The sequence below is a fragment of the Macadamia integrifolia genome, chromosome 5 (genome assembly GCF_013358625.1).
Source record: "Macadamia integrifolia cultivar HAES 741 chromosome 5, SCU_Mint_v3, whole genome shotgun sequence".
NCBI classification, from domain to species: domain Eukaryota; kingdom Viridiplantae; phylum Streptophyta; class Magnoliopsida; order Proteales; family Proteaceae; genus Macadamia; species Macadamia integrifolia.
In genome coordinates, this window is record NC_056561.1 from 1192770 (window position 1) to 1217224 (window position 24455).

At 40.4% G+C, this 24455-nt stretch overlaps 1 protein-coding gene across 6 annotated transcripts in view; it reads left to right on the top strand.

The window, feature by feature from the left end:
* LOC122080099 overlaps positions 1-24455 on the top strand; it is a 145551-nt gene that overhangs the window by 44567 nt on the left and 76529 nt on the right. For all 6 annotated transcript variants that reach the window (XR_006140602.1, XM_042646981.1, XM_042646980.1 and 3 more), the window contains 6 exons: positions 2540-2631; positions 2719-2802; positions 3046-3120; positions 3188-3235; positions 13269-13364; positions 13630-13859. Coding sequence is in view for 5 of the 6 variants with exons in the window: in XM_042646981.1 (XP_042502915.1) it covers positions 2540-2631; positions 2719-2802; positions 3046-3120; positions 3188-3235; positions 13269-13364; positions 13630-13859 (625 nt within the window). In the remaining variant the exon portion in view is untranslated. The remainder of the gene's footprint in view (positions 1-2539; positions 2632-2718; positions 2803-3045; positions 3121-3187; positions 3236-13268; positions 13365-13629; positions 13860-24455) is intronic.

The following is a 24455-nucleotide window of genomic DNA, read 5'->3' on the forward strand; positions in this document are numbered from 1 at the left end:
TTAAGTGGACTTAAGTGAAATCGATAGCCCTTATTTGGGCTGGGCTTTCCTCCTGCGATAGCTCAGCCCAAAGTGGGGATCTGCATCATTTCTGAAAATGAGAAAGAGACTTCTTGAAAAATGGAAAAAAGAAAAAGAAAAAAGAATTGACTGGAAGAAACTGATTAGATCACATCATAGAGTAGATATGCAGTTTGCTTGAAAAAGAAAACCATCCATGCATTATACAGATCAGCCTCATCAGCATATACATCACTTGTTTTTGTATTCATTGAACAAGGGAGGCCATCATGGGCAGAAGCAGCAGTGATTTCTGTATACCACATGATTCTGTTTAGGGACTCTCAAAACAGTAATAAAAGTTCGCAGTCACTGGTTAATAAGCTCTTAATACCATGTGACATTAACAGAGATGAGGATGTTGAGATGAATGTGCGGAGAAAGAGGCTCATTTGGGAGTTTCCCCGATTCAGTATGGGCTTCGAGAATGTTGTTTAAGGTGGTATGACCATGTTCAATAGAGGCCTTGTGATGCAGTTGGGTGTGGGAAGATTTGGGATTAATTTAGTGCTTTGATTTGTTTCCTTTATTGTTATTGTAGGCTGTGGTCAAGTTAGTAGGGAGATTCAATTTAGATTTTAGTTTCTAATTTAGGTTAGTTTCCATTGATTGATGTTTTTTTTTTCTTCTTTATATAGCCATGTAACATGGTAGAGGACAGACTTGATTTGGAGAATTGAATGAAGTTTTTTGATATCAAGGCCATGGCTGCCGTGCATACTTCCCTCCCTGCCTCTCTTGTTCTTATCTTTTTCTTCTCTTTTCTCTTCTTCCCCTTGCTTTTGTTTCCTCTTTACTTTCAATACCTGAGTGCCTGACTTTTCCCATCTTCTGTTCATCCTTGATCCCTGTAGCTAGCGGTACTGTTGGTTGGAAGAGAATCGTTGGAACTCCTTGGTTCCTCTAGTTACGAGCGGATATTTGGGGGTTTACTACTCCTTCCTGGGTGACCAAACCCTTGAGCTTCTTTTCATAATCCGTGCCTGCTGTGAGAAATAAAACCTGCAACTCAGATCTGAACCTGAAGCCATTGCCCTACCTGATGGTTGTTGCTGATTTCTGGGCTTGAGGATAGTTGTTTCCTGCATCGATTCAAGGTAAGAGGGGTTCCAAATTTCCTCCTGAAATTTCTGTTGGATTGAAGCCCTCATTAGAGAGCACTCTCACCTGAATCGACCTAGAGTCTTCCGCCCTTATGTTTTGACGTAAGGTTGAAGAAGAAGCTCCCTTTCTTCTTATTTTAGAGTTAAGGGCCTAATTTCTATTAATTTTGTAAGAGCCTCTCCTGTCCTTAAGTTATTATATTTGCGCTCCATTTCAGTTTAATTCCCAATAAGCTCTGTTTTACCCTAGACCACTTTAACCTCTTTAAGAAGGTTCTAATTTTGTGGAAAATTTATAAGATTGCCACTTAACCATTATATTTGAGATTTTAATTGCTTGACTGGGCCCATAAGCGATCCAATTCCAGTTTCGGGATCTGGATTCGCATCACCTTTGGATGCACTAGTAAGGAGGAGTGATCAGATTCAGATGGAAGACGCTAAAAGAGCTAGGAGCAGGCCTAAAATGTCCCTAGGAGAAGTAGTAAGGAATGACATGCAGAGTCCTGCTCTTGACTATAGTATGACCTTGGGATGCCCCAGTAAGGAGGAGTGATCAGATTTAGATGGAATGAACTAAAAGAGCTAGCGGCAAGGCCTACAATTTCCATAGGAGTAGTAAGAAATGACATGCAGGGTCTTTCTCTTGACTATAATATGACCTCAAATAGAGCTGTTTGGAAGGGGGCTAAATGCAAGGCGACACCAACAAGATACCTAGGTGACCAAGGTGCGCCTAAGCGACTCTTTGGCCACTATAACAGTTAAACAAATGTGTTTTAAGGAAGTGATCTCCTTGAGTCCCACTTCTTTCAGGTCCGCTTGAACTCAAATCCATTTCAAATATTTTTAAAGGATTTCAAAATGCTCCTCAATTTCCCCACTCACTAAGGAATATAACAATCGGACTTCTAGAGCCAAGAGATTGGTGAATAGACTCAACTTGACTCTTGTCTTCCCATAGTCATTCTATTTCCTATTCCCACATTATATCTAATGAATTGGCTAAACCTAGGTAAAATTCTTTCAATACTCTTGCAAGGGCCTCTTAAGTTTTTTCTCATATCTTGCCAAGTATGGTTGGGAAACGGTTTGATTGATAACTAAAAGGCAAATTTTTTTTTTTTTTTTTTCTCTCTCTCTCTCTCTCTCTAAATATTTTCTGTTTAGAAGGCAGGCCGAGCCCATTAAGTTGGGATAAGGTTTTGGATGATGTTGTTTTCTGTTTAGAAGGCATAAAATGTTCCACGAAAGTTGTACTTTATTGTTTTATTTTTCTTTTTAAATCTGAAACTGATATTGTGAATGTTGAAATTATGGCTTTTGTGAATTTGGGTGGATCAATTTATTGAATGTGTGCAATTTTTGGTTTTTAGCTCTTCGCCCTCTGGTTAGCAGTACTCCAGATCAAATAGATGATAATCTCATGTACTGGAAACAGTCTTCTGTGCAGCATGCCTGTTCTCAGGTTTATCAAAAGATTTATTTTTACTAGTTCATCATTCTCTCCTTTGACTACATATATATTTAGCTCGCGTTCTAATTGTAATTGCAGATTGTGGTGACATCATCTTCATCAGTGTATCGCCCTCTTCTTCATGCTTGTGCTGGCTATTTATCATCATTTTTGCCGTCACATGTTTGTTACTTCTCTGCACAATGCAGTTATTTATTGTCTTTTTCATCTAATTTCTGTACTATTTGTGTTGTCATTTGATGTAATTATTGAGTTTAATTGTTCAATTGACAACCCAAATTATTTAACATCACCCCCATGTTCAATTTGATATTGAAATGTTACGTGGCAGACATTAGTCATGAAATGAGTTGATCAATGTGGAAAGAAATGGTCTTCAGTTGCTAACTTTAACTGCACCTTCAGGCAAAATCGGCTTGTGTTCTTATTGATCTTTGTTTGGGGCCACTGGCACCATGGATACCTACTATCATTGCAAAGGTTTGTTCTGTCTTATTGCCCTTAATAATTTCCTACTCTTTTAGTCCCATGATTTATTCTGGTACAGGTTGACCTTGCAATTGAGCTTATGGAGGACCTTCTGGGCATGATCCAGGTTTGTTTAACCGGCCCTTTACATCTTCAAGTGATGCAAAAGTTTTGAATTTTCATTTTTCTTGACATTCTTATTGTTCCTTATAGTCTGAACTGGTTATGTGGCTTGTGTACTCATTTAACTACAAAATGATAATAAAGTGAGAACTGTGTGTTTTTCTTTTAAGAATATAAGGTAATACGAAAAGGTTTGGAAGACATAGTGGTCAAGGCTCAAGGTGACCCAAGGCGACCCATGGTGATGGAGAAGGGAATAAAAATTAACCGGACAGCGACCAAGGCGCCAGTCTAGGCTGAGCCGCCTGGACGTCTAGGTGTTGCCTTGACAACCTTGTTGGAAGAGAATTCTAAGGCCCTGTTTGTATGACGGATAGAAAGGGGTGGGAAACTTGTGAAGTGGGTCCCACATGTTGTGGGTTGGGTTGAGAAGGAAAGGAAAAAATGGAATATGTAATTTTTAGTGGGGTCCACCTCTATGGGAAAGAGAGGAAAAGAAAATGAGGTAGCTATGGGAATGAGAAGAAATAGGAGGAGGAAAGAGATAGAGAGAAAACAACTTTTCCATGAAATTGTACCAACTTTGGTAGAACTTTGGAAGTGATTGCCACATCAACAAACAACAATTATTGCATTAAATGACCTTGTCTGATAAGTTTACACCCCAGCAAACAAACAACCAAGGTCCTACCAAAATGTGTTGTGAGATTCAGATGTGTTGTGAGATGTGGTGCCCATGTGATCAGGTGGGCCCCTTGATGGACCTTGGTTAACTGCCACATCGCCAGAGGAGCAATCATGAGGTGTCCAAGGCGTCCACAAGGTGATGCCTATGTGATCAAGGGGCCCGCTTTCATGACTTGTAAATTATACTACCGATTTGGGCTTAGTTTTCCCCTAGGATGTCGAGGTAGTGCCTAGGCGACGCCTTGACAACTATGTTTGCGGCCACAAATCCTAAAAACAGAGTAATCGATGATTTCAGATTATAGACAATCGACAGGTCAGAAAAACCTGAAATGGGGATTGAGGTCATAGTTGCCATGTTGACAAGGCGAACCAAGGCGTTGGAGGGCTGCCTAAGCGTTTAGGCAGGCGGACAAGGCGACCAAGTGTTATTTTTTATTTTCACTATTTTCTAACATTATATAGTATGTTACATATATCTTGGTATAGCACAAAACCAACTTTCGAAATGATTTTATTTTAACATTAGACTTTTTTTTTATTAGGTTTAGCACAAAACCAACTTTCCAACAAATCTAAGGCATCGTTTGATAACGTTTCTGCTGTTTCTGTTTCCAAAAACAACAAAACAAATTTTCACTTTTCTGGGAATAGAAACGGATTTTTGGGTGTTGATAAACTTGTTTCTTGGATCGATTTGTGCACGCATTGTTGTTTGATAACTTGCTCCTCACTATTGAGCTTAAAAAATTCCATTACTTTTGAGCTTGAGAAGAGTCACGTTCTCACTCTTGGGCTTTTTTATCGTGCACAAATCCACAATTTGTTGCCTTCACTTGTTTCTAGAAACGATGAAGCAAGTCACAGTTGTTTCTTGTAACATAAATTTTCATAAATTCCTATTTATGTTTCTAAAAACAGGTGGAACGAAACAAGATTATCAAACGCTTTTTACCCCATTTCTCCGTTTCTAGGAACAAGAAAACGTAGAAACGTATTTTTAGGAACGTTGTCATACGGTGCCTAAGATTACTTGAATCTGAGTTGTAATGACCAAGATATGTTTCGGTCAAATTTATTTTAAAGTGCATGAATGCTGTTAACATAACCTGAATGAAAATAATTTTAAAGACATTAAAACAAATTGACTTTTGTTTTTTAGCAAAGTTTTACCATGATAAGATTTATAAAATTTTCAGAATTGAGAAAAACCCCGCACTTGAAAGTTGAAAATCGCCCCTACAATAAAAAATCCAGTTTTTTTTTCTTGGACTAGGGTGTTGATTTTTGATCTTTTTGGAATTTTAAACTATTTTTATTGGATTCAAATTGTGGTAATTTCCAAGAAATCCAAAGAGGATTTGATTGCATTTTATTATGTTTAGTACTTCTGACACATCGTTTTTTCATTCTTTTCTTATGAGGTTGTGCACAATTAACACCGCACAAGCCTGAGCTTTGGCATAAATAAGTCCAAAAATGTAAGGCGACTTGCCGTGTAATAAGGCAACAGGTGCCTAGGACCCAGATAAACCACTTGGACGCCTATGTGATGCCTTGACAACTAAGAATCGAGGTAGATACTGATGTAGGGGAATAATATCCTAAAATCTTAACCGAAACAGATGGTTAGATCAGGATGATTAATTGTAGCAACAACAGGTCACAAATTAGACCTAAAAACAGAGTGTGCATAGGTAGGGAGAGACATCCATTTACAAAACATCTAACCAATAGAAGGGCCCCAGACTTGGATCTAGCATACTTCATGAGTAGTCCTAGTAACCCTTAAAATACCAGTCAGATGGCTGAATAGAGAGTTATTTCAAATATCTAAACCTTGAAGAAAATTTCCCGAAATAGGAACCGCAGCCATCATGAGATCAAATCTGACCCTTGTAATCAAAAGATCTTTATGTGCATCAAGTTGGAGAAGTAGCTTGCCCTAGGTTAAGCTCCATATCATAAGTAGCTAGGGCTGTATTACCACAACCCGCCCAAACAAAGGCCCACTGGCCAAGGTCACAGCCAATGGAATTAGTTCATTGAGCTAGGTAAGGTTTAGTTTCTAGAACTTTCTTCCAAAGTGTAGGAAGTCTAGATATTTGTAGAGGAGTCCTTTGTCTAGAACCTTCTACCATTGTGTGGGCAAGTCTAAAGAGACTTTTAGACATAGCTAAGAGAAAAGGAAAATTCTACAGTTCTTCGCTAAGGAGGGGAAAATTTCTAGTCTCCTTAGCTAGAACATTCCTAACCATTGGATGGAGGACAAGTGTAAGCATCTTAGGAATTCTTTGAGACTTTGGTTCCCTATAAATAGGAGTGGCCTCATTTGGCCAAGGCTGAAATAACCTCCTTTTCGATGTGTGATTCCCAAATGTGATTGTAAATGAAATATTGTGGAATAATAAAATGGACATAATCACACAACATCAAGATTTATAGTGGTTCGACTTAAACTGAGTCTAGTCCACTCCCTATAAGCTCCACTTGTAAGGTATTCCGCTAGCTCTTCCCTTTCAGTAGAGTAGGTAGGGAGGAAAACCTTTACACAATCTTTTAAGGATAAGAGAATTAGTATAATCTCTTTCACAGGTAGGGAAGACCCTTTATAAACTCTTTCTAGAGAGAGATAGGGTCCTTACTACTCTTTTAAGGATAAGAGGATCCTCAAACTGTCCAAGCTAGAGTTACCTAACTTTGGGACAAAGAAAAACAAGTAGTTGAATAAAGTTACCTTTGTGTGGTGCAAATGATATACAATAAAGTAAAAGAATGATGCACTTTCACTAGGTCTTTAAAGTCTATGCAATAGAGTCGATAATGAAGAACTTGTAGATTCTCCTTAGGCTTTTCCTTCTATAGAATAAATCTCCTAATAGCTTTAGGAGAGAATAATTTGAAGTCACCTCAAATGCTTTAGTATTCTGTCTTAGTTGCTTAGGAATTGATGATATTTAATTACCAGAATTTGAGGTATTTATAGGTGAGATTAGGGGGCTAAAATAGGAAAAAAGTCTCATCCAAACGGTCATTTTTTGGGTGTGCCGGTCGACCACCAAGAGTCCCGGTCGACCTCCAGAAAATAGCCGTTACAAAATATAGCTGGTGGATTAGCCGCTGGAAGGTGATTCAAGCAAACCAGTCATCAGACAGACCGCCACCACCTCTACCTGTGGCGGTCGACCTTCACTTGGGGCGGTCGTCGACCTGCTGATGATTCTGCCGGAATCACTTCTGCAGTCTTTCTTTTGGGTTGATTTTGACAGGGAAGACTTCTAATGATCATAACTTGGTCAGACGGACTCCGATTGGGCTGATTCCAAGGTCGTTGGTTCTGTAACTTGAAAACCTACATGTCTTGTGAAGAGATCATATCCTGATACCTGCTACCTAAATACCCAAAATGCCCTTGAACATAAAAGTACTGTTTTTCACAGTTAATGAAGGGGCTTCATAAATCCGATGGTTCCTTATAGCTATGGGTCTTGGTCCTTGCTAGAGTAATATGACCTAGGGTCATTCTAAGCATGATGAATGCATATATGATGCATGAGTATGTGTGTACAATTATAAGTAAGCAAGACTACTAGTTAAGACATCTTATGTATATTCTTCATTCTTCTTAGAAGAGAGCTCCAAGTCTTCATTTCTTCGTCTTGGCTTGAACACTTAAGCTTGCTTGAACATGCATGGTTTATGGAGCTTGATATTCACTTCTTTAGTTGATCTTTCCATTCTTGACTTTCAACATGCTAATCAATGCTTAAAAGTATCTTGTTAGAAATAGAGTATTTCCTTGTTATCATCAAAACCACTTTAGGTAGATTAGGAGTGTGGGCATGTTCCCCAACAATCTCCCCCTTTTTGATGGTGACAAACAAATGTCAAGCATGATGAGAAAATTCATCCATATGACTACAACTTAAGACATCTTGTGTATAGTCTATTCTAGGGTCTTCATCTTGACTTGAGTCTTGAAGTCTTCATCATCACTTGATGATTCCTCTTTTGCCTTTCATCTTCTAAGTCTTCATCTTGTCTTAAAGCTTCCACTCTTGATCTTCGTGTCATGACTCATGACTTGATTCTTCAAACATGCATAGCTTGAGTTGTCTTCTTGTACTGACCACCACTTAGCACATATAATTAAAGCTATGGTTTGTTTTTTATTACCAAAACATTTAAAGGAGTTTGGGCATATTCCCAACACTCACACACTCCATGAGCCATTGCTCTAAATTCTGCCTCTGCACTAGACCGAGCCATCACAGGTTGTTTCTTGCTCCGTCATGTATTTAGGTTTCCACCTACAAATGTGCAATAGCCTGAGGTAGATCTCCTATAAAAAACTGAACCAGTCCAATCTGCATCAATGAGCCTTCTATCCTCATGTGGTTATCCTCGGAAAAAAGTAGTCCTTTTCTTGGAGAGGACTTCAAGTACCGGAAAATGCGGTAAACCGCATCCAAGTGCCTACTTTAGGGAGCATGCATAAATTGACTCACCACCCCCACTGCATAAGTATGTCTGGACGAGTCAATGACAAATAGATAAGCTTCCCAACCAGCCTTTGATATTTCCCTGCGTCAACAAGAGAAGTGCCAGCATCTTCCCCTATCTTATGATTCTGCTCAATAGGAGAACTTACATGTTTGTAGCCTAAGATTCCTGTTTCTTTTCATAGCTCTAGAATAAAATTCCTTTGGCATTTATTTATACCTTTCTTGGATCTAGACACTTCAATCCCCAGGAAATATTTTGAGGGTCCTAGATTCTTAATCTCAAACTGTTGGGCTAAGTAGTTCTTCAGATTGGCTATCTCAACTCTGTCATCTCCAGTTACCACAATATAATCAACATAGACAATCAGAGCTGTAATAGTGCCATTACCATGCTTAGTAAATAAAGTGTGGTCTTCCTGACTTTGGGAATAATCATTCTTTAAAATGGCCTGGTGGAACCTTTCAAACCAAGCCTTTGGAGATTATTTAAGGCCATACAAAGCCTTATTGAGAAGACACCTTTCCTGCAGCTGAAGGGAACTTGAAGCCAGGAGGGGTTTGCATATACACCTCCTCTTTTAAGTCACCATGTAGAAAGGCATTCTTCACATACAATTGATACAATGGCCAATCTTTATTCGCTGCTAGAGATAACAGGACCCGTATGGTATTGAGCTTAGCCAATGGAGCAAATGTCTCCTGATAGTCAATCCCATACACTTGGCTGTATCCTTTTGCCACTAGCCTTGCTATATACTTCTCAATAGTACCATCTGAGTTTGACCAGTACTTGATTGTATAGACCCACCTGCATCTAACTGGAGTTCTCCCTAGAAGGTCAACCAATTTCCAGGTACAATTTTTTTCCAGGGCCATCATTTCTTTAGTCATGGCATGCTTCCACTTAGGGTTAGACATAGCTTCAGAAACATTCTTAGGAATAGAAGCAGATGAGAGAGCAATAGTAAATGCAACACCCGTAGGAGAGAGAGTCATAGGAAACAAACTAGGTTATAGGATTAGTACAAACTCTCTTTCTCTTTCTAATAGCAATAGGAAGATCCAACTCTGATGAGGAAGGAAGGATATTACCTGACTGAGAATGGTGGATCTCAGGAGTTGGATTCAAAGAGGATTCTTGGCAGGTCTTCTTGTTCCTCCTTATATACATAATGGTCATCTTTTCATTACCTGAACCTGAACCACCTTTTGAATGCTCACCAACATCAGTAATATCCCCCTCTTTGTGTTTCCCAATGTCAAGTATAAAAGGAGAGATAGGCAATGGAGAAAGAAAAGGAATCTCATCAGTCGCCTTTTCACCTGCATTATGCTCCCCTTGAAAAGGATGCTAGGAGAGGTAAAAAAAGGTGTAGACTCAAGGAAGGTGACATCTTTAGAGAGAATCCTTTGTCTGGAAGAAGGATGATAGCACTTGTATCCCTTGGTAGTGGAAGAGTAGCCAGGAAAGATACATTTAAGTGCCTTGGTGTCGAGTTTAGTCCGAGAAGACTTATTAACATGGACATAATAGACCCAAACACTTTGGGGGGAAGAGAGAAAGAAGAAGACTGAGGGGACAAGATGTCCAAGGGTGTTTTGGAGCTAAGGAGTTGTGTTGGCATTCGGTTGATCAAATAAGCAGCGATAACAAGAGCATCAGACCAAAAAGTTTTAGGAACATGCATGCCAAAGAGAAAGACTCTTATTGACTTCCAACAAATGGCGGTTTTTCCTCTCAGTTACACCATTTTGTTGGGGTGTGTCAACACAAGCTAGCTGATAGATAATGCCATGGTCAGTAAAAAAGCCTTGAAGACCACCATACATATAATCCCCCCTTTTGTTCGAACGAACAATTTTAATTTTGGTGTCAAATTGTGTACATTCTATATGATAAAAATTTTTAAAGGCATCATACACATCACTCTTGTGTTTCATTAGAACAGTCTAAGTAGCACAGGAAAAATCATCAACAAAAGAAACAAAGTAACAAAAACGAAGTAAAGAAGTAGTAGTAGAAGGCCCCCAAATAGTAGAGTGCACAATGTGAAAAGGAACAATAGATCTATTACCATGACAAGGATAAGAAGCACGATAATGTTTAAAAAAAATACATGGTTCATAACGAAAGAAATGAGAATTGGGAAAAGAAGTAAATAAATGAGGTAATTGTTTCCTCATAACAACAAAAGATGGATGTCCTAAACGTTGGTGCCACAACATCACAGAATCCACACTCCACAGAACTACTATCAGTCCGTCCACACACATAAGACTGAGTTGTAGCCAAAACAGGTGATTAAGGTTCAATTAGGTAAAGTCCTTTCTCTTCACGCCCGTTGCCAATAATCCTCTTCGTCACCAAATCCTGAAAGAGAAAATGAGAAGGAAAAAAAGTGACACAACAATTTAAGGATTTTGTCAGATGACTCATAGATAAGAGATTACGGGTAAGGTCAGGAACGTGAAGAACAGAATTAAATGAAATAGGAGAAGTAATAGGAATGCTACCTTTACTAGAAATGGCGGAAAGGGAGCCATCGACAACCCTGACCTTATCTCTACCGGAACAAATAGAGTACGTATCATAATAATGGGACGTACCAGTCGTATGATCCGTAGCAGAATCAATAACCCAAGATGGTGCTGTGGAGAGGGCAGATGAGGAAACCTGTAAGGTGGAAGCTAAGGAATCTGGAACTGTAAAGGAAGAAGATGATGAGCCTCCCAGTTGAGACATGATCCTATGGAATGCTGCAATGCCCTCCCGATTAAGGGAACTGTGCTCTGACTGTGGGCTAGGAACAGACCATGTAGTAGCATGCTCGGCCTCAACACTGTGGGCTCTAGCTTCCCCACTATGTCCACCACGAGCACCACTAGTACCACCACGCGTGCCAGGAGGTCGGCCATGAAGCACCCAACATCTGTCTTTGGTGTGCCCAGACTTCCCACAATGATCACGTCTGTCATCCCCACGAGGTGGGCCTTGGCCTTTGCCACCACCACGCCAATCCTTCAGAGAGCTAGTAGTAAGAGCTGACCGTTCAAGGGAAGTAGCATGTGCCATGGCCACTCGCTTGGTCTCCTCACTCTGCAAATAGCTACACACTTCATCAAGGGATGGAAATGGAGACCGGCCCATTATTTGTATCCAGATCGGTTCATATTCGGGATTTAACCCACCAAGCAAAATAAGAACCTGCTCCTTCTCAAGTGTTCGGTAAACCTTAGCTTCATCCTCAGGATTGGACAGTTAGAGGTCTCTATAGTGATCATACTCCTCCCAAAGACTAATGACAGTGTTTTAGTACTCAGAAATAGTTCTCTCTCCTTGCTTTATGCCAATAACCTTTTGAAGTAACTGATAAACTTTGGCTGAGTCACCCACACGGTCAAAGGTTTTAGTAACACTGTCCCAAATATCATTGGCAGTTTCTTTTCTCATAAACCTTCTTCCAATCTCAGGTTTCATGGAAAAAATCTGTCATGCCATAACAGTGGAGTTTTCAGTCTCCCACTTGAGATATGTCGGGTCATCCGGGGTAGGAGCCTTAATGGTACCTGTTACATACCCTAACTTTCCCCTACTCCGTAAGAAAAGCTTCATAGAATGAGCTCAATCCAAATAGTTGGTGTTGTCCAACTTCACAATAGAGATATTAGTATGTGGTAGGAGGAGCACTACTCGATGCACTGGCTGAAATATCACCAAAGAGAGCTCCAAGTCCACTATCTTCAGACATGATGTGGATGAGGAGTTCCAAACACAATGGGGAGTACACACTCTACCCAAAAAACCTTCCCAGATACTCAAAGATAGATCCCATAAAGGGTAAAAACACTATGCTAAAAGGATACCAAATCAAATCATGCTTTTTGGAGAAGCAAGATAGGTCATAACACTCCTTAAGACCCAAAAAATACATCTCACAATCCAGCATAGCATAAATAAACCATAAACAGATTTTGGAAGCCAACAGAGACAAAAAAACAGAGGAGGCGGTACCTGAAATGAGGGAGAAAATGTGGTTGTGAAGTCACACCTCTCTTACCTTAGGACTGACAGCCTAGGGTCTTTGTAGAGGGGCCTTGGGCGATTCAAAAGAGGTAGACACCATCCCAAACGATGGCAGGATGAGAGAGAAAAAGGGTTCTCAAAGGGAAGCTGGCGGTAGTTATTGGTGCCTAGAAATTTGTTTTAAAAAATCCTCAACAGCTTCAATCCTTCAAAAAAACTCCTCAAGGGTTTGCTTTGACCTTCTTTCAAGCTCATCTCATAGATTCTTCAAGTATTTTGACATAATGATCTATTTCTTGGAACCCCTTTGAAACCTGGGGTTCCAAAGAGAGAAAAAGAGGAGGAACTTGTAATGCGACTCTCAAACCAAGATGTGCTCTGATACCAAGTTAGAATATGAGAATGAGATGAGGGATGTGGAAGAAGATGGAGAAGTAGAAGAGGAAGAAGAAGAAGAGAATTGATTGTATGGTGGAATAATGTGCTGTGAGTAAAATCTCACTCACACCAATATATTACCTTCACTAATATATTTACAAGATATTACACATACCTCCCTAAGGAGGAAAAGGAAAATAAAACATAGCATAACAAATCACTAAACTACCCTTAGTGAAACATAACTAACATCTCTAACATGAATATCCTTTTCTCAAATTTATGTTTTGTTTCAGGCAGGTCATTTCTAAACTTTTTCCTCCCACTAAACATTATTTTGCTTCGTAATTTCCCCCTCATGTTTATGTTATGATATCCATGATGCCAAAGTATGGCCGTCATTTAATGTATATTTATTGCTTTTATTGTTCTAATGTGTTCAGGGTGCACGTTTTTCTATCACTCGTGCTCGGGCTGCTCTCAAATATGTCATTTTGGCATTATCTGGCCATATGGATGATATACTATCAAAATATAAGGTTATATATAATGCTTTGTTCCTCCTTCTCCCCCTCTCCACACACGTTTTTGGGATATAATGTGTTTTGGATTCATTGCCCTTTTAAAACAGAAAAACAGGATTTTGGTGGCAGGTTGGGTTTTATTGGTTGTGTCAAATGTTGTCCAAATGAGTTTCTGAGGGCTAGGTCTATCCTATCTATATGAGACACTAACAAATTCTGTTAGAACTTGCAAGCAATCCATCTTCCTAGCATAAACAGATTCTATGTGTGCACCTTGCAGGAAGTTAAACATAAAGTTCTTTTTCTTGTTGAAATGCTTGAGCCGTTTCTTGATCCTGCTATAACTGCCATGAAGAATACAATTGCTTTTGGGGATGTGTCAGCCATTTTTCTTGAGAAGCAGGAACAAAATTGTGCAATTGCTCTCAATGTAATCCGTGCTTCAGTTGATAAACCTGCTGTTCTTCCGTCATTGGAAGCTGAATGGCGGCGTGGGTCAGTTGCTCCAAGGTATTAATGACTTTTCTTGCATCTGTTGTTACATTTCTACATTAAATATATTCATTGATGGGAAATTCTGGGGGATTCTGGAAAGGCCGGCTAGCACATGGGAGTTTCTTCACTGGGGAATTTCTACTTTGTCGTTGGCATTCCTATCTGTTTGATAAATCTCAGAAGATTGATACATTGAAAGCTCAATGTAAGAAACAAAATATAACTTATGAAATTTTGTTCTTTATAAATTTCTCAACATCAATATCTGTATAAGTCTTAAATATTTATATATATATATATATATATCAGTATTCATATATTAATTGCATTCACCAATGCCATTGTTCGACAAGGGGGTCAACTTGCCGCCTGAGGGTACCCTTGAATGAGGTAATTCAGTTTAGTGTGGTCGGGAGATGCTTTGTGGTGGTTTCTGGTTCAAGGATATACCTATCCGGCTATCCTAGACACTTTTCATGGTGTGTGCATTGTTGGATTGGGTTTCCTGAAATTAGTGTTATCTGCATGGAATGCAGAAGTTAGATTCCATGTGATTATTTTGGGTTGGGATAAGCCTGTCATGCTTATTCAACCCCCCCATTGCCTATTCCAAAAGCTTCAGAATGTTAAAAGTGCCTTAAGGTTTGGAACTCGTACTCCTCTGGGAACATTGTATCCTTGGTTTCGAACTGTAGAGACAAACTTTCTGATATTCAGTTGAGGCTCCAATCTAACACCCACAATGCCTCCCTGGTGGATTCTGAAAAAGTGGTCTCCTCCGATCTTCTCTCCTTGATTTCCCTGGAGGAGAGTTTCTTTAGGCGAGAGTCTAGAATCAAATGATTGGAGCTTGCTGATCCTAACTCTGCTTAGTTTCATTGGTCTGTGAAAGCCAGAACAAATATCAACCATATGCCCATTCCTTTGGCTTGATGTGGTTCCCCTATGGAAGAAATCAAAGCACTGGCAGTCGACTATTTTAAGGAGATTTTCAGGTCATTTTCTATGGCAGCCACTGGCCCTATCCCCGAGTCTACTTAATAAGGTCATCCTCAATCATATAATGAGCATGCTCCAGGTTATCCCTCACAAGGATGATATATTAGCTTCTGTCCATTCTCGTAAGGCTAATAGATCCCGGATGGTATTGTAAGACCAGTTTACAATAGCCTCATGGTAGGACCACTATGAGATAGTTCGTAGCACACTTGCTGATTGAAGGAAAAGCATTCAGCATCCAAGATGGTCAGAGGACAGGGGTATGTCTTAAGCAGATATTTCAATGCAAATCCTCACGAATGTGAGTCCTATCCATCAGTTTCATTCTTTGATTAAAGAACAAGGGCTGTCCAATGACTGATCCAGCAATACTCAACCTATGAGCACAGCAATACTGGAGAGGAAGGTTGGGGAGGGCAATTCAGATTGGAATGGAATTAACATCAACTTGTTTAAGAAAGTGTATTGATCCAGTGTCGAAGGATGGGCCTCCTTCGAGAGTGTTATGCTTATCACCTTCTTCTAAAAAGTTGAAAATAAAGATCGCATTATTGAGCATAAAGGTGGAGAGCTGACCATGGATTCTCCATTGCTTGGAGACTGCAGACTTGACTATGTTGAAAGGAGGTCTGCTCCCAAAGAAGTGGCTGATTAAACAATGCCTCCATTTTGCAATTTCAGGCTCAAGCAATCCCGATGGACACAAACTGACCTGATGGCCATCTCTAGATGGAAGGGGGGAGGGGCTGGCGACAGAGATCCAAGGTCTGGTGGTGGGAGAGGGTCTGGGGAAGGGGTGGGGCTAGGTTCTACCTGGGGAGGGGCAGAAGGTCTGGGGGCAAAGGATTGATGGATTTCGATGGTTTGAGCAGCCGGAGGGTGATCAGACATGAGAGAGATTAGGGCATCTCAGGGCCGAGGAAGGGGAAGGGAGCAAAGTTCAACAGTGGGTGCTAATCTTGTCACTTGGTGGAATAAGAAACAAACTATAGTTGCAAGGTCCAGTGCTGAGGCTGAGTATCGAGCACTGGCTTATACTGCAACTGAGGTGATGTGGTTAAATTCATTACTTCAGGAGTTTGGTTTTCTGATCACTCAGCCATGAAGATGTTTTGCGATAACCAAGCGGCTATCTATATTGTTAGAAATCCTGTGTTTCATGAGAGAACCAAGGATATTAAAAGGGATTGTCACTTTGCACGAGATGTTGTTATGAAGAAGTTGATTGTCAGTTCATTTTTTTCTTCCGCTAACCATCTCGGCGATACTTTTACCAAACCCTTGTTTGGTCTTACTTTCAGGAAAGGGTGTTCCAAGCTGGGCATGGGTGATTTATGTGCTCCAACTTGAAGGGGAGTGTTAAGTAATAGGTCTTGACCCTTTGTACCTTGGGGGTTGAAAGGGCCCATGTATATCACGATGGGAGGTGTCTTACCTTGGGTGTTAAGTCATACAGTGGGACTTGGCTTAGGTGTCAATAAGAGTTGGATTCTAGTTATATTGCTTTCCCATTTCAGTTTACTAGTAGGGATATATTTCTTTCCTTTTGTTATACTATTGTAAGTTCTTTTGGACAATATAAATAAAGCTTTCTGGGAGACTGCTGGTGCATGATTTTGTGAGCTTTGCATTCTCGGTTCTTATTTGTCTGCTCCTTGTACGACTGGTGGTTTATCGTATCTGATCTTCAAAATCCCTAAAATAGCCTCCACTCTCTTTTAGCAATTCTCTTCCATATATCTCTCTCAAATACTTAATTTTCATGGTCTTGAAACTTTTTATATTTTACATATGAGTAGGAGAACTATGTCCTTTTGCGGGCACTATGCCAACGCTTAGACCACTGGGGGGGCTGTGCTGTCAAAGGCAGATTTTTAGCGTAGCCAATACGCCCATGCAATGCCTTAGCCAATGCTTTAAGACAAAAGGCTTGACTTAGCCAATGCTTTAAGACAAAAGGCTTGACTTAGCCAATGCTTGGCCAAGGTAAGCCAAAGCTCATTTGAGCCATCTTCAGGAAACACCCCACCCGATTTATCAACAACCGACAAAACAAGCCTTATTGAAGCACACTTAGCCTAGCACCTTTGCCCAACCGTCCCTTGTAGTGTATCTCATTGTTGTGCCACTACAATGCCACACCAAGCTAACCATTATGCCTACGCCCAAGGTGTAGTAACAAGTCCCAGTTGAATAGCCCATAATGCAACCGAGGTTTTGCCACGCGTATGGCTCACTCAACCATTTCAATCGTTACATCTCGCACGGGGTGTGCTAGTAATTGCCACTAAGTCACCAACACAGACTTGGTCCCCACTCACGTGCTACCATGGCTTAAGAACTTGGTGAGATCTCATTAAATCTCACTATTGAAAATGGCGAGACGAGATGAGAGGCGATATATAGAATTTACAAAATCTCGGTTGAGATCTCGGTGAATATCTCGGTTTTGACTCGACTCAAAACAAAATCACATGGGGTATATACATAATTTTGGCCCTTAACTCGACCTAACTCGACATTTTCTAGCCAATCTCGCCTTACTGTGAAGAAAAAGTGACCTTTTGGTGGTTTTTCCTGCCAAATTTATCCTCTACAGTGTAGATTAACAACTTCAACACTTAGAGATTGGAGGTTATCGCTTCATCATCAACATTTGGAGATCCTTTTCTTCTCAAGAACAGTTTTAGGTATAAACAATTTCTCAAAACATTTTTTTTATAGAAACATGGCCAATAGTTATTTGTTTTTATTGTGGAATAGCCTAGATTGAAGGGTTTGAAGACCACTTACATAGGGTAGGAAGTCAAAGTAACATTTTGGGTTCGATTTTTAAGAACTTACATTTTTCGTTGTTTTTAGAAAGCCTAAAATAGGTTAAATGGAAAGTTTTAGGGGCTACGAAGATCATAAGGCCACTGATACCAATCACCGAGTTGACAAAAAAAAAAAAAAAAATACAAGATCTTGGCGAGATCTCGCCAAATCTCTCTTTTTTGGTTTAGCAAGACTAGGAGTGAGATTGAGGTCTTAAACCTTACATGCCACTGTCGTAAGGATGTGAATTTGAAATCAAAACCGTTTACCGAAACCAAACTGAGCCATTTACACTGAAACCGCAAAACCATTTAGTAAGTGGTTTGGTTCTGATTTCAAGTTTAAATCGATTAGATAAACGGATTGGTTCAGTTTTAACCGTTTAACCCGTCGGTTTCAAACCGAATTGACACCATGAAACCGAACCGTTTACACCGTCCAAACCGAGCCGCTTAACCCGTTTAGCGATTTAATAGAATAAGGGGTTAACTGATGTGTTTTTAGTGCCTCATGCTCTTTAACTTTAGAACACTAACGATAAGTTGTGTTCATTAGCAACTTTCTTTGTATTTCACTTTTTTCATGTAATATTTTCTTTTGCTTAGTTGTTTGGTTGTTTTAACAAAACAGGATGGGTTTAGTTTAGGGAAGAATTAAGGACCATAGAGGCTGTCCACCAGTCTATTCAATAATTTACTCCTATTATGTAGTTATGTAGTTAAATCCTTGCCTGTTCAATGCCTCATTTACTTTGATACAAGATTGAAGCGTTTATCAACAAAAGTAAATTTTAGTAAGCACGTAAATAAACTAACAAATTGATTGGTATCTGTTTAGAAACTGTATGAACTAAAACCGTGATCAAAACCATGTAAAACTGTGAAACTGACACTATTTAAAAGCCATGAAATAGAAACCGTTTACTAAACGGTTCCGGTTTCAGAAAATGCAACTGTTTGGTAAATGGTTTGGTTTTAGTTTCAGCCAAATAAATGTGAACCGAACCGAACTGTGCTGTATACATCGAAACCGAACCTATTAACACCCTTTGACTATTGTACTATTGCATAGGAGGTGCTAGTAGCATTGTAATAGGAAACCTTTTGTTCTGCAATAGTGCACCATGACATTAACCGTGTTCTCTGTTGATGACCAAAGCTATGGAGGAAGCACTCTTTGCTTACTTAAGTGTCCGCCATGGGATTTGCCTATAGAGTACTTGTGATGATATATCCATACGTGGACACAATGCTTGCTTGTGACAACCACGTTGATTCTTGTGGCTTGTCACGATGCCATATTAGGAGCAATGGCACCAAGGGGGATGAGGTTCGCACCCCTCCTCAAGGTAGCCCTTATGCTTTTCATGGTTTTCCAGAAGGAGACTTGGACCCCTCATTTTGTTATACTAATGAATGATGGAACGCCATAAGGCAAATGACTCCTGCTCCAACCTTAGCAAAGAGCCATCATCGGGCCACCAAACACGACTATGCATGCCAACCCATGTGCAATGGCCATGTCAACAGAATGGCCGTGATAGCGTGGAGGCATTTTTGGGGGGGGGGCAACACCGTCTTTTCGCGCCCACCTCTTTCTGGTTGTAGAGACACAAACAACAAGTGGCAACAAAGATATGTCCCAATTTAACTATAAAACCAATTATTAGAGTTTACGTCTCAAATTTATCTCTATTACATTGATCTGAGAAATCTTTGAGTCGCCTTCGAACTCCGCTCCAAGCATACCTCCTTCTTAATCATCTGTGTTGTTAAAATAATGGGGTGAGCTTAACTGCCCAGTAAAAAGGAATATACTTAGAATACAACATAGTATTAACAATCAAAATGTTTTGCCTTGGTCTCCTTTCGGTGAAGTACCTTGGGCTGCCTCTTATCTCTCCAAGCTCTTAGCTCACCACTGTACCCCTATGCTTGATTTCATTAGAAGCGGCTCCAACTATGGAACTTTTGCTGGTCGCCTAGAGTTCATACGGTTGATTCTTCAAGCTTCTTGCATCTACTGGTTTAGTATATATGGGCTGCCAAAGTCCATTTCCAATCTTGAATCCATTTTTGCCTTTTTTCATTTGGAAAGGAAGTGAATGCTCTAGATATCTTCCTCCCGTTAGTTGGGCTGCTGTTTGCCTTCCTAAAGCGGATGGGGGTTTAGGTTTGAGGCGGATCAAGGATACTCGGCTGGTATCATCAAGCTAGTTTGGAAGCTTGTCACTAAGAAGAAGAGTATATGGGTTGACTGGGTATACTCTAACCTGCTTCGGTCTGCTACTTTTAGGACAGTGAAAACCCCCTCAGATGCCTCTTGGGTGTGGCGCAAAATCATTTCTACCTGCTCATCTATCTCTGCAGCCATTTCCTCTCAAATTGGTGATGGGGCCAATACTTATCTGTGGCTTGACCCTTGGACCCCAAAGGAATTCTATACCACGCCATAAGTTCCAGAATCCTCTATGGTTTGGGTTTGTTCAACTTTACCCTTGTGGCTGATATGTTATCCTTCGGCAATTGGACCCCCTGGTTCAATCCCTATCCTAACTTACATATATTTGGAACTAATTGCCGGTACCCCTGAAATCTTAGCAGCAAAGGCATGATTCTATCCTCTAGATGCCTACCTCTTCAAAGCTCTTCACTACAAAGGCTGTTTGGAAGTTTGTTAGAAATCATGGCCCCCCCTTCCCTTGGCACAAACTCATCTGGTTCAAGCATCACATTCCCCTTCAAAGCTTCACGGCTTGGAGAGTCTTCTCAAAATCCTTGCCTACACATGCTTTCCTCATACAGAGAGGCATTCTAGTAGATCCTATTTGCTTCCTTTGTGGTAATGACTTGGAAAACATTGAGCATCTCTTCTTCGCTTGCACTGTTTCCTCCTCTGTCTAGAAAGGGATCCTTGCTAAATATTAGCCAGCAAACAGGAGAATTCTTCCACTCCCTTTCGATGGATATGACATTTTAGGGAAAGTCTATTTTTAATACTGCGGGAAAGCTCGCGTTTTGTGCAACCATAAACCAAATTTGGATGGAATGAAATCATAGGAAATGGACCTCCAACTCTCACTCTCTTAAAAATATTTGGGGCTTCATCGCTTTTGATGTCGCGGCCAAGATTTCTCGGATTTCAACTACTTGTAAAACCTTCCCTAGAAACTGTCATATTGCAAATTCCTAGGAGCTTCCTAGCTCTATCATTAGGAATGACCCTCCTTTTTGAGTTTGGGCTTTTGTTTCTTTTTTTTTTTTTGCCATCCCCTTCTTAGGGGCTGTATGTATGTTTTTTTTTCCTGCTTAGTAATGAATTATTCACGAAAAAATAAAATAAAATAAAAAAATCACAGGGGTTTTAAATCAACACTTTTAGTTTTCTCAAGGTAACAGCTTTAATTAAATACTTTCATTTGAATTCACCCTTTTAACACTTGAGCTAGCATTGAGGGAAATAACTTGTCACCACCCATACTACAAGAGAGAATCTGGCTAATCACTTATAAGTCACCTTTTCATCACCTCGTACACGCCTAACACTCACTTGTGTACAACAGGTATCCAAATCTCCAAATCTCGTGGATCCACAGATCACTTCCTCTCGGGTGGCAATTACAGTCTATATACCCTCAAACACTTATTCTATTCACCTTTATAAAATCACCTTTATACAAGTTCACCAGTACACAAAATCAACTTTATAATATACATCACAAAATTTATATTCATTTTCACCAAATTGCAATTACCTTCATAATCAGATGCCATATATAAAAAATAATTTAAGCAAGCATATACTAACATATCTTAATATAGTATAGACACATTAGACATCACTTCATACAAACATACCACACACCAGTGGTGTAGTCGCACTATAATCCCAGTTACCTCAGCTTGCATGTCTCCTACTTCCACTATTTGAGCTTTGAATGCTCAAGTCAATCACCATTTGCAATTAATTATGCCTTATATTATTCTCCTAGGTCAAAACCAATTCAATACCCCAGGTCCTGATGGCTTCAGCATGGGTTTTTTCTCAGCCTGCTAGAGTATCATAAAAAATGACCATATCTCTGCGGTTTGAAGTTTCTTCTTCAACCTAAACCAAATTGAAGGGATTAACCATATTTTCCTCTGCATCATCCCTGAAAAGGAAGGTGCGGTCTCCATGAATGATTTCAGGTCCATTTCTCTGTGCAATCTCCTCTACAAGTTTGTGGCCAAAATCCTTGCCAATAGGATTCAGAAAGTAATTGACTCCCTTGTCAGCCCTAACCAGTCGGCCTTCATTGCTGGCAGGAGCATTTCTGATAACATCATGCTCTGTCATGAGATTGTTTGCGGTTTCAACTGCAAGTCCCACTCCCCTGTGGCCTTCTTCAAGATTGACATCCACAAAGCCTTTGATACCATCAACTGGGATTTCATCTCCAATGTGCTTCTTCAAATGGCATTCCCTCCATCTTTTGTTCATTGGATTCGGATCTGCATCTCCTCCCCTCGCTTCTCTATTCTGGTGAATGGGAACCCTGCCGGTCACTTCCCCTTGGGTCGTGGCTTTCGTTAAGGATGCCCCCCTTTCCCCTCTGCTGTTCTCTCTTTCCTTGGAAGTCCTCTCCCGCTCCATTCAATTTGCAACCGACCTCCACCTCATTTCTCCCATACCCAAATGTAAATCCCTCCTCTCTCATTTGGCATTAGCCGATGACATCATGATCTTCTCCAAACTAGATCCACTCTCGTTCTCCACCATTTATTCCTTCGAATCAATATCGGGGCTCAGTATAAACCTCCTCAAGTCCAATATTTTCATTTCTGGTGTCGCCCGAGAGGTCCGTGCCTCCCTCTCCAAGCTCTTTGGTATTCCTCTTGGGTCTTTTCCTATGAAATACTTGGGTCTTCCCCTGATTTCTTTCAGTCTTTCTGCCCACCATTGTGCCCTTATGCTAAACAACCTAAGGAAAAGGCTCTAGCTCTGGAAAGACAAGCTTCTTTCTTTTGCTGGCCACCTTACCATGATCAGATCGGTCCTCCAGTCCATGTACCTCTATTGGGCTAGCAGCTTCACCCTTCCTCCTTCCATCATCAAATCCTATGAAGGGGTCCTCTGCTCCTTCCTTTGGTAAGGCTCTGACTCCTCTAAATTTCTGAGACCCCTCAGTTGGGAGAAGGATTGCCTCCCTAAAGTCGAAGGTGGTCTTGGGATTAGGAGAATCAAAACCACCAACTCTGCTGCTATTCTCAAGCTCATCTGGAAGATTGTGTCAAAACACAAAAGCATTTGGGTGGACTAGATATACTCGGGTTTGCTCAAATCTAACTCCCTCTGGTCTGCCCCTTCCATTTTTGTTGCCTCCTGGATCTGGAGAAAAATTCTTGACCACAAACATGTTGTCCTTTCGGCTGTCTCATTCGTCATTGGAAATGACCATTTTATCTCCCTCTGGAATGACCCTTGGCACCCTTCTAGCATTCTTTCTTGCCTCATCACCCCTAGAATCATCTACTCTTCTGGCCTTCCTCCTAATGCCTCTATCTCTTCAATCCTTTCCTTTTCCGGCTGGTCCCCTCTCCTCCCCCCTTCCCCTCCTTGACCTCTGGTCTACCCTTCCCCCCTCTCCCCAGGTCATAGAGGTAGGGAGGATAATTGTATCTGGCTCCCCTCCCCCACTGGAACCTTTTCTTTTGCCTCTGTTTGGTCCTTCATGAGTTCCCCTTCCCTGTTGGTCCCTTGGCACAAGGTGTAGGATTAAAATCTCTCCACAAGATATAATCCTTAGACCCAATAGATCACCATAGATAGATTAAGAACACCAAGAACAATGGGGTAGAAACTATAAACAATAAAAGCGTACCTTGTTTGGGATCCATAGTAAAGCAAAGCGTAGTGGAAAACCTTCTGATCCACGTAGCAAGGTACTTCTCCTCTATTCCCCTATGATCACTGGCTAGATGAGGAACCTGAACGTACAAGGGAGGAAGCCACAAGAAATCCTGTCTCTTTATCTTTCTCCCTCTCTCTCCAAAATGCACGTTATGAATAAGATTAGGGTTAGAGGAGGGACCTAGCTCTCTATTTACAAAGTTTCCCAATGGACCCACTCATCACAAGTCCAATGGTTAACTAAAGCCCACACTAGCCAGCCCATATTAAAGTAACTAAAGCCCATATGTCTCACTTAATTAGACCAAATAATTAGCTTGGTTTTATGAAAGCACAAAAACCCAATTAATATAAGCCCACATGAAAATATTCTAACGTTCTCCCATGTGGGCTATATTAATTGCCATTAATTTTTGAAAACTTATTTTGTCCTTAAAAAGCAATCTCAGGCTAATCATCGCCTTAATACACGTCTTTAAAATGGTTTAGAGACATCTTTAATAGTCAATCCTGTCCCATAGAGTCTCAAACACCGAATCATGGCGGTAATTGTATCTTGTAAACGACACAGGACCTTCCATGGTCACGAGAGCCCGCAACTCTATTGACATAGATTCAATATGGTAGTGTGGCAACTGGATAACACATAAATAATTGTTCTATATGTGTTATCCCCATTTCAGTCTAATTTTCTCTCCCTTAAGCATGGTTTAAAGTATCTCCGATACCAATACGATACCCTCCAATACGTATCTTAAATTTAGACGACCGATACGATACACACTGATACGGTACATAGAATTTTTTAAATCTTTTCTTATCGATATATATCCTACGATACATACCGATATGCATTAATACACCACCAATACACATCGATACGATACAATATGCATCGATACA